Source organism: Poeciliopsis prolifica, unplaced genomic scaffold (genome assembly GCF_027474105.1).
Source record: "Poeciliopsis prolifica strain line A6 unplaced genomic scaffold, Auburn_PproV2 SCAFFOLD047, whole genome shotgun sequence".
NCBI classification, from domain to species: domain Eukaryota; kingdom Metazoa; phylum Chordata; class Actinopteri; order Cyprinodontiformes; family Poeciliidae; genus Poeciliopsis; species Poeciliopsis prolifica.
In genome coordinates, this window is record NW_026562422.1 from 3542671 (window position 1) to 3553574 (window position 10904).

At 41.1% G+C, this 10904-nt stretch overlaps 1 protein-coding gene across 2 annotated transcripts; it reads right to left on the reverse strand.

Annotated features, from left to right (window-relative positions):
- Positions 1 to 102: 102 nt before the first annotated feature.
- Positions 103 to 9181, reverse strand: zmp:0000000662 (RING finger protein 145). 2 transcript variants are annotated; one of them, XM_055057085.1, is made up of 11 exons: positions 8942 to 9181; positions 8460 to 8744; positions 7583 to 7691; positions 7088 to 7179; positions 6093 to 6334; positions 5232 to 5407; positions 4987 to 5127; positions 3940 to 4122; positions 3686 to 3830; positions 2166 to 2522; positions 103 to 1113 (listed from the first exon to the last, which is right to left on the reverse strand). In XM_055057085.1, the coding sequence occupies exons 2-11, from the start codon at positions 8626 to 8628 to the stop codon at positions 337 to 339; spliced, it is 2391 nt and encodes a 796-aa protein (XP_054913060.1). In that variant the 5' UTR covers positions 8629 to 8744; positions 8942 to 9181; the 3' UTR covers positions 103 to 336. The 2 variants fall into 2 exon arrangements, with proteins under 2 accessions (XP_054913060.1, XP_054913059.1); XM_055057084.1 differs by having other exon boundaries at positions 3686 to 3833.
- Positions 9182 to 10904: the final 1723 nt, after the last annotated feature.

Here is a 10904-nt window from a genome sequence, read left to right on the forward strand (position 1 = left end):
ATTTGTAAACTGCAGTACTAATCAATTAATCAATAAACTAATTAATAAACTAATCAATTAACACCTGGTGAGAAAAGTGGAATGAATGGTAAAAACAAACTATTATTTCAAGATGATTTTTTTTTTATAGTTCATGACAGTTATTGTAATAATTTTCTGCTTTTCAATTGTATGGTAAGTCTACACAAATAGGTCCAATACTCGTATTTTTTTTTGCTAGTGTGAAGAACATTCCATACAAGAGATATTTGGGTCTTTTTATATAATTGATTCACATAGAGAAGGCAGATGTGTTTGATAATCAAGCCCAATAAGGAAAATTGGACTTCAAACCCATCAAGGCACAGATGGAGCGCAGTCGGCCGCCGTCGTATGGGAATCTGTGGTACCCGAGGACGGCGCCTTGAGGATCACATCTGAATGCGTGATGAAACCGTGACAACTCGTCACGGAGTCGGCAGAGTTTTGATTACATGATACGAGAGATGTTGGGGCGCCAACAGGACTCGTACCACCTGAGACGAGCTTCTGATTTTCATCACAAACGTTTCCCTCGTGTGATTGAAGGCTGTGGCTCGATTTAGATGTCCTGGCACAATTGGGATGGTACGCAAAACCGTGGAGTACTGATAACTCGGAGGCCGTTTGGTTCTCGCTCATAGCTCCAACATCTGTCCACGAAGATGAGTCTGTGCTGTTCACCTCAAACGGGCTGCAACAGTCCTCAGAAGTTCTTCCCAGTTGGTTCTGGGAACTAAACCTAACCTCCAGTTCACTGTCGGATCTTGCAAAATCTTGGACAACTAAGCTTTCAGGCTCAGTCGGGCGGCCTTCCCTCTCGCTCTCCTTCTCCGGCTGTTGCCGGGCGAGATCCGGGTTTCCCTCATCGCTCGGCCTTTCCAGGTGCTGCTCTCCTTCTTGTGCGAACGGATCCGGCCCCAGTTCCTCCTGGGGTGCCGGGCCGTCGTCCCCCGGAGCCGGGTCCTGACCCGCCGGTGTCGGTTGGACCGTCTGGTGGCACAAAGGACACGTTTCCTGCACGTACAGCCACTTGCGGAGACAGTTGCCATGGAAGAAATGGCCGCAGTATGTGATGACAGCAGAGCTCATTTCCTGTAGAGAAAGACAAATCTGGTTTTAAAAGAAATTTAAAAATACTTTATTGATTCCCAAAGGGAAATTAAATGTCATAACCTATATTAATTCGAATTCTTCAGAGTTGGTATAGTTGGTGATATATGCTGGCACCTGTAGCAGTCCGCAATTTGAAGTCGCTTCTGACTAAAGGCTGTTTTTCCAAAACAGGGTGTTCTATAATTTTATTTTATTTAAACTTGATTCAGAACTCTCAGAACGAGGAATTGCTCTAATTTTAAATGAGCTTTTTTTTATATTTTGTTTCCGCCCCGATTCATATTATACATTTAGATCTCCATCTGTATTTACAGTGTTGCAAATAAACAAAACAAAAGCGTGAGGTAAAGAAGGTGGAGTCAAGCTGGAAAAACAGGAAGAACGCGTCTCAAAAGCCCCACACGGCGTGACGCATTTCATACTACTGCCGTTTGTTTGCAGAGCGGACCTGAACCCAGAACGGACCAGAACGGCTCCAGGCTCCGTTTTGCAACTACGCTCCCGTGGATACAATTTATTGACGTTTTAAATACTTTGTCCACTTGGGATTTTTTTCACAAAACTGTAGTCGTTTTATGAAAACTTAAGTGACCGATTTTAATCTCTGAATTATTTACTCAGTTTAAAATCTCCAAAACTGCATTAAACTTGTAAATTAAAAAATAATAATCAGAACTGAATGAGTATATCAGTTTTTAGAAAAGAAATTGACTGCTGACTTAACTGGTCAGAAAATAATAAATCTGATATTTTTACAGATTTTTCAGACTCAGTAAATCAATTGTACCTAAACTACATAGTGTTAGAACAATATGACAGGGTTCCCTCAGAAAACTTGCTAAGCCCAGTGGCTGGTTGCTAGAGCAGTCATTCATTGAGCGGCCCGTCGTGTTTTTGAGTTAAAAATCTTTTGAAGTTCACTTATTATTGCTATGCAAACGACTGAGGTGTATGGAAAGCTTGCAGCTAAGAAAGTAATATTACGATTGTGGAAAACTGACGGGGTTCCCCTGGTGGAACGAGCGACACACCTGGAAGCAGATGGAGCAGACGTCGTTGTGCTGGTCCAGCTGCTCCGCCGTGGCTCTGGGCAGGGAGTTGATCTTTTTCGCCGCTTCCCGCCGGAGCAGGAAGCTCTTCCAGCCAGACTGAGCTCGGAGCCACACGTTGAAGTACGAGTGGATGATGATGACGGAGGCGCCCATCCAGCTCCACTCGCCGAACAGCGACTCCCAGGTGCCGTAGGCCACCACGCACAGCGCCACCAGGAACTCCAGCACCCTGCTGATGGCGTTCACCCAGTAGATGACCTCGTCCAGGCTCTCGATCGGGTCGCTGCGGAACAGCTCCACCATGAAGAGGCAGTAGATCAGCATGGTGCCTGTGACCTGGACAAGAATCGTCGTCGTCATTGTTTATTAGGAACGATTAAAACACGCTAGAGTCAGCGTTTCTTTTACTCCTTTTCTTCTTTTTTCCTTTTCATTTTAAATATTTGTTGTGCTTTCAAAGTCTGCAGGAAAGAGACGCATGCATCGTATATGTGAATGTTTGGGAGTGTAAAAGTTTGTGTTTGCTCATTAGCAACCGACGGCAGTCAAACAACAATGCGCTTATAAATGTTGGTACCCCGACGCAATATAGGAAGGGCTTTTAGTACTGTCTATCCAAATCCCATTAGACTCTGTTTATTCCAGGGTCACAAGGGTTTAGGAAGAGTCAAAGTCTGGCATTTAGATTAAATATTACTCTTATAACTCAAAGTGCTACAGCTGTTTATTTTCTGGGTTTTGACACATTGAGGAGTCTGACTTGGCCAGAAAACCAAAACAAGCTCTAGCAGAAAGTCAGTGCTGTTGTTTTCTTAAGCAAGAAATTGCGTTTTTTCACGAAGTTTCTTTGTTGACTGTTGTGCTTTCTGTCCATTTAATCAGACTCTGGTATCTGAGAGTCAGATTCATAATCAAATCAATGGTTAAACGTCCCTCGCTACGTTTACCCATGACAATAAACTGCACATTTTTCTCCCAGTGTCTGAGCCAAATGTAGGTGAGAGTATCTGAGTGAAGCTGCTGTCTGACTAACTTGAAGTGACTCGTGGCGTCTTTAAAATGATCATTTTGATAATTTTATCAAGTGCATATAACCGAATATAACAACTGTGAGCTGTAAACCTGAACCCAAAAACGGAAAGAGGAAAAATATGGAGACACGTCCATCAGGGGTTCAGGTTACTGATGTTGGGCTGCTGCCAAATAAAGCAAAACAAACAAGCTAAGAGGCAAACATTAACTAACATGGAAACATGGACAAACACAGTTTGCATCCAGCCTCTACGCCAACTGTATAATGGTAAGTAAAATTTGTGCAGGAACGTCAAATTCTGTAACTTCAAAAGAAAATACATGGCGCAAAAAATAAAGTAGGATATTATCCTACGTACTACAGAGGGACCACGTTTCAAGAAATTTTATCCTCATGAATAACAGCAATACACATGTTTTAAAGCAATGTCTCTCAATTATTTTACATGACATGATGACAAACAGACCTGGAGGGAGGTCAGCATGCAGCTGGAAACCAGTATGAGGAGCCAGAAGTCCATGTGGAAAAACTGGGATATTTTATAAGCCATGAACACCGGGAAAACCAGCAGAAGCAGACACATGCTTAGGCCACGGAAGTGCTTCCACAAACTTCTAAAAACCAAAGGACAGCAGAAAGAAAGAAAGAAAAAAGAATATATATACGTATATATATAGTTCACAACTTTTTCTCATCTCTGATTCACTGAGCGGTTGGTACCTGTTGCGTGACGCGCCCAGGGCGAGAATGATGGGATCTGTTATTTCTATCATCGACTGCAAGGTTGAAGTCAGCACAATGAAGAGGATGATGCTGAGGAGGAAGGTGCGCTGCAGCGCCTGCATGTCCAGCAGGCCTGTCTGCAGGGCGAGCAGCAGCAGAGTGATTCCCTCGGTCACGCCTCTGACGAAACCAGCACAAGGAGAAGTCAAAATATTTTTGGTTCAATTTAATGTTTGTTTTTTTTTAACTGAGAAAAAATTTTTGTGAAGAAATCTTCATAATTTTGCACAATACGTTCTGGAACAAAGGTCAAAGTCAAATGAGGTCGAGGGGCGTTTTGTTATTTGACGTAAGGATATAATCAAAAATACTCAAAAAAAAAGTTTTTTCCTCACTCTTTGAAGATAAATCAGATCAAACTTTTCTGGTTTTAGCCTTGTTAGGCATACCAAAATTATTTCTGTTTGCTAAACGATTTTTGTTTTATGTTTATTCGCATATTGAGTTGAAGAATTCCGTCTGATGACTCTGAGTGGATTTTAATAACAGCCTCATCAGTCCTTCCAGTTCTTCACAATTCCACAACTGAAAAAATTGTCAACCAAAATCAAGAAATTTGAGGATGTTATCACAGCATCGCATAACTGCGAGTGTGTTGCAAATTTACCAGCAAAAATTGTCAAAAAGCATTTCATTTACTGACTACTGGCTCCCACCTGCAGGTGGGAGTATTTCTGCTGCCTCAGCCTTACTTTTTTCTTCAATATGTAGATTTTTTTCAAAGGGGTTTAATGAGGAAAACATATTGCAAAATTCCTTGGAAATACTTCTGAAGTGGCAACACAAATTTAGTGATTTATACTGCAAAAAAAAAAAATACAAAAACAATCACAAAACCTGACTGTAGCTGAATCGGGTTTTAAAACACCTGGTGGAATAAATGCTACCATTTGACACACGGTCCAGCGTCTGTGACGTTTCAACCTGTGGCTTGATGTGACCAGAAAGCGAGAACAGTCAGGAAGTCGGTGGACGGCGTCTCACCTGTGCATGACGTTCTCGTTCTGCACCGCAGCGTAACCTCCCAGGAAAAACTTGCAGAGGTTGAGAAGTCCCAGAGCCAGATAGGACACCACGAAGGTGAGGCCCAACAGAGAGTACGGCGTGGCGCAACATTCTGACACGCTGCGTGGTTCAGCAAACACACAACAAAACGACTATGAATTAAATAGAAAACAGGCACAAAAAAAGAGAGCAGTGTGAACGCAAAAATCAAAGAATAAACGCACCTAGTGAGCAAAAAGAACATGATTCCCTGATAAGTCGCGGAGGGTCTGGAGGACATGACGTTCGAGCACAGCTGGACGGCGAACAGAACGAACCAGAAGACACTGAACAGGGCCGGAACAGCGAACTGGTTCCACAGAGAGATCCCCAACCCCAGGAGTCTGTACAGCTCCATCACCTAGGAGACAGGAGGCCCCCGGTGATGATGGGGCATGAAAAGATACCTGAAAGGCTTTCAAGTAGCTGCGTTTCTATTGGAAGCAATGTGTGAAACTTTGTCGATATTCCTCTAATGTCAAAAGATAAACAAATACAATTTACAGTTGTGGTGTTTCCAATAAAAGTCACGTGCCATAAATTGTGAAAAAACACAATACTTCGGCTGGTTTCTGTTTTCTTTTTGCTCGTAGTTTCCGTCTGGCTGCAACAGAGCCAGACGTTGCAGCCAGATGTGGAAAAGTGTTTTCCACATCTGGCAGTTTTTTTGCAAAAACTGCAAAAGCTGCAGTTTCGCCAAATATACCAATTTTGATAAAGCCAAAAAAAATAAAAATAAAAAAATTTTTAAAAATTTGATAGTTGACCTTCATAAAAATTTAACAATTTTTAGGGGGGAATTGACATGTTTTCATGATACTAATTTATTTTCGACTTGTCAAATTGTGTAATTATTTAGTCAATGGAAAACCATACCTCTGTTTGTTAGACTGTAATGCTTGTCTTGTATGCACTAATTGGTGAATTAATACATAAAAAATGTATTAAAAAAAAGAAAAAGTCTGCAAAAACAATCAGCGTTTTAGTTTAGCATACAAAAAGACGCAAAATAACCGTTCGGACTGAGGTTTTTGGGGAAGGAATACCTCCAGGTGGAGCAGCTCTGAGTAGGCGGCCCTCGCCAGGCGATATGGCACAAACAGGTTGGCGAGGAAAAAGAGGCCGATCCCTGCCACCGTCAGGCCCATGGAGAAAGTGTTGACGGTCAGCAGCGTGGCATTAGGGACGGCGAAGAGTCGGGCCAGCAGGGGGAGCATGTGAGTGGAGAATAGCCACACCTTTCTGGTCTTCATCAGGAAGGCACAGAGCGTGCTGAGGATGATCTGACCTGTCGTTGGAGAAACAGAAAAAGCAAACTACTTATTTTGGATGATATTGTTCTTTTTTTTTGTAGCTGTAGTAAAATAGTTTTTCCCTTCTGTCTTAATAATTTAACTACTGAGAAAAATGTGCTCCATTTGCCCTTTTCAGACAAACGCATAAACTCCCTGTTAAAGAAATAAAAATGAAAACAAAATTAAGTTTATTATAAGACGTGAAGGACATAAGAAAAAGTTTTCCTAGGCTCATTATGCACAAAAACAAGATTAAGCTGAAAACAGGGCTGCGCCTAGCGATTATTTTATTAATCAATTCTTGATTTCTTTAAACAATTAATCAGTTACTAAATTAGCTGACGATGATTTCAATAATCAATTCTTCACGATTAATCTGATTAATCGCTTCAGCCCCAGCTGAAAAGAAGCATTAAGGAACAGAGCGTGGTTCCTGCTGCGGTGCAAAGCAACAGGAGTCTGTGCAAGAAAACACTTTTTCTAAAAGTTCACATTTACTGAGGAATTAGCTGCTATTAGTAAAAGCGGCTTTTATTAGCAGTTCTTCAAATTGACTTGAAAATGTTTAATTCCCAACATAAATATTTTAAAAGCAGTCACATAAAAAAACGGGTCTTGCTACAAAAATAAGATGTTTTAGCACCCCTACACTGGGCTTAGGAGGTTTTATGGGGGAAAAGCCTAACCGACCGAAACGAAAGGAAGCACATAGAAACATTTAGAGTCAACTTGGCTCAAGTACTCACTAGTCATGGCAGAGACGAATCTATTAAAGGCCGAAGAATTGAGATAGACCGCTCCTTCATATCCCAGCTGCACCTCCTCTCGGACATAATCCCTGGAAAAGAAACGGGAAACGAAGAGATGAAGAAATAGCATGATCCTATTACAGGATATCCCACCGGTGTTAACTAAAAGCTTAGCTAGCAAACGAGTGATGCCCAGCCTAAAGCTACATTAACGTCTGCTTCCACACCTTCATAAAATATTTTTTTCCCCACTTCTGGACTGACTTCTGTATTCATATTAAAGAATAAACGTCAAGCAGAGCGATTAAGATGATACATAGTGTAGCATAGCCACAATTAGCTAAAGAAAGTTTTGGCTAACTCATAGTATGACCTTATTCACTTTAGAGAGAATACTTTATAGTAAAAAACTGTACAAATAAACGTTTTTTGGTAATGAGAGTGCCTCCTGACATCCTGACGTTATGGAGAAAATAGGATGTAAAAACTCACTTGGAAATCTGATGCCCCATGTACAGGAGGAGGGCAACGAGGACATGAAGGTAGAGCGTAACAATGTGTCTCAGTGGCAGGATCAACACGACCAGGTTTGTCAGGTGAGCTGGGAGACAAAGACGGGCACAGAAGTCAAGTTTCCACAGATTCACTAAAACCGAGGACAGAGAGGCTGAATCCTTCAGGTGCAGCACCTCCAAAACAAGAAAATGGATCCACGTCCCTCACACCTCAAAATATTTTGCTAAGTTACAACCTCGAACTTCACAACGTACAAGGATTTTATGCAGATGCGTAATGGATAGATGTGAAACAGAAGGAAATATGTTGTTTCACATTTTATTTTCGCAGCTAAATTTGAATTGGGTCTCTTATTATGACATTTCATCAGGATAAACTTTTCCTGTTTTAGGTGAGCTAAGAAGACTATCTGCTAAGCAGTTCGGTAACGACGTAGACAACTTTTTAAATAGTTTTTCATGTATTTCCAGAGTATTTGGTCAAATTTATTTTATTTTGTTTGTCATAAAAGCAAAATATTTCTATACTTTATGTACAGTTTTTTTCTTAATTGCTGTTGTGAATATGTTCTTTCGGCAAAGGGCCTTTTTTCAAGTCTGCATACTCCAGTTAAGCATTAATCCATTACTAAATTAGTTGACAATTATCGATTAATCACGATTAATCGTTTCAGCCCTGATTGAAAAGATGCTCTGCAGATGAGCTCAGAATCAAACATTTTGGTCAACGGGCATTCAGGCAAACGTACCACCTCCACCGTGAAACACGGTGGTGGCAGCATAATGCCACGGGGATGCTTTCTTTCTGCACGGATGGCGCGATTTGTTAAAACTGATCATAAAGCCATACTTACCAAGGTAGAACATGTTCCAGATGACATATTTGTATTTGAAGAGCATATCCTCGTTTTTAGCCTTGAGGTTTTCGGTCAGACCCTCGATGTCACATTTGTACAGCAGGTCCAGAACCAGAATGCTGGGCACCCTGAGGGCAATGTTGGCCACTTCATCCAGACGAGGCATTTTGGCTGCAACCAAGTCTTTGGTCACACTGGAGCCCGTTTGTCACATGCTTGTTTGGGGAGGGGGCAAGGCTCAAGTTTCCCTCTGCTTCAACACTCTTTCCCGTGTCTTATCATCTAAAAACAACAACAAAACAAACAGAGTTTAAGCTAGAAGAGGAAGGACCCACAGCCTGCAATTCTGCGTTTTAACCCCCCAAAACAAGGGCAAAGTCTTGCTTTATTATTTGAAGTTGTACAGCATGAGAGGCTGAGGTCGCTGACAGAGCGGATGTTTGCGGCAAAGCAGCTAAAAGTAGCGGCGGTTCACTTACTTGTCACAGTGGCAAGACGTCCCAGCCGAGCAGCCATTTGCTAGCCAAAGCTAACTCCAGCTGGTCAGCCCTCGCAGCCACCATGTTTTCACGGCCGTGCCCCGCTGTCCATCCCCCTACTTCGGCCTCTCACGCGCTGCAGCTACACCTGTCACTGGAACCGATAAATAAGGCGGAAAGACCCGCGCGACATGAGGACGAGTGAAGAGACTTCATATGCGGTGTTATGATTCGGTGCGCCTGCGTGGCCACTTCGACGCGTCCACGTCAGAAGAAGAAAAGAGCCAATCAGGTTGAGGTATTTTACGTTTCAAAGTAAAACTGCGTGCCCTGTCAGGAAGAATGATATGAATGGCCACCTTTTACCGTCGCTTTGGTTCAAATTTAAGGTGGAAAGTGGTTGTATAATGTCTGACATTGTAATAAATAAATAAATAAACGAATATTATTAAAATTTAGATGTAATAATATGCAGGTTTTAATTTTTTTTCTTTAAATGGGTTTGTTGGTGTCACTGTATGTACATTTCTTGACAAAAAATAATCTTATGTATAAGGAAAATGCTAAAGAAAACATTCCTGCTTTTTATTTTTAATTATGTCAGTTTTAGGTCCTCCCTAATATGGAGCATGGAGTCCATCTTTGTCGTGATTGGACTAGACAGTGGATGGAAAATTGCATTGCATTTCCACAACTGAATGTCAGCGAAAGTGCAAGGAAACATATGCTTCATTTCTTTATTTATTTTATTCTATTACCATTTTTCTTGTCAATATTTTGAAGAATAGAAAATATGTTATTTTTTTCCCCAAAAGCTTTTTGTTTTCTTTTGTCGTAAAACCTTGAACTGAATGAAATCATGGCTCTTTACTAAACAACATTTTGATAACTGGAGGGGGAATAAATACTTTTGTGACACGGTGTAGCTTTTATTTTTCAAATCACTCTTTACTGACACTTAAAATACATAAAATTAAAATCTGTGCCATTGCCTTCCTGATTGCTTTGAGTCATCAAATGTGTTTCTCCATCAGAAAATCATCCTGTCTATATGCAACCGACTGATTCTCACAGCAATTCTTTTTTACTGAATAGCTCACCAGTCCCAGTACGTACAATGCAGCCGCTGTGCATCATGTTGCACAGGAGGTGACTAAGAAAAAAGAACTGGTGCATTTCCTGATCAGTTTATCAGCCGTGTGTCTTATCTCTACAGAGGAAGGAAGCTTTTCTTCATGCAACAGAAGTTATTAAACATCTAAACTCTGATCAGGTGAAAAAACAAAAACCCCTTATTGATCCTTGAATAATATAACATCAGCTTCTGACATACTCCATGGAGTCTGTCCAAGAGGCAATACTTGTTACGGTAACATTATCTGTGTGCAATTAGCTATTGTGTTCTGTTCACACATGATGCGTAACGGATGCAGAGTTCTTTGCTAGAAGCGGTGGAAGCTTTAGCAGATAAACGTGTCCATGGAAAACGTCCAAATCTAAAAGCGTCCAGGTTGGGTGACATGAACATAAACTGTCAGCTTTAACGCTGACACAGATCGGCTTCTTCTGAGACTCTGAAAGAGTGGCTCACACACAAACACAAATCAGTGATGATTACTAATGAAATATGTAAAAGATCTGCTGGTGTAAACTGATGTCAAATGTCACCCACCACATAAAAATAGATACGCTGTAACTGTTTCCTGTGTTCCTGAAACACAGGAAGCACCTGCTCAGCAAAAATATTCACTTTTAGGACTTAAATGTGAATTACTTTCTAAACAACTTTTTTTTTCTTTTTTTTTGCATTAAACACCAAATATCATGCGTACATATAGATATAAGATGCTATCCGGTGGTAACTTTCTGTCACTTATAAGGGCACAACGACATCACAAGAGGCAAAGCAACTAGGCTAATCAGTTAGCTTGGGTGGAAAAAAATTGAGGGATGATTTTCACAG

What these genes read in the sequence shown, in the direction of transcription:
- zmp:0000000662 (XM_055057084.1), bottom strand. Translation starts at nt 8,628, where the DNA reads ATGCCTCGTCTGGATGAAGTGGCCAACATTGCCCTCAGGGTGCCCAGC. An exon ending in CTGGAACATGTTCTACCTTG is followed by an intron (nt 7,692 to 8,459) that starts GTAAGTATGGCT and finishes TTTGTCTCCCAG; the next exon opens with CTCACCTGACAAACCTGGTC. An exon ending in ATTCGTCTCTGCCATGACTA is followed by an intron (nt 6,335 to 7,087) that starts GTGAGTACTTGA and finishes CTCCAACGACAG; the next exon opens with GTCAGATCATCCTCAGCACG.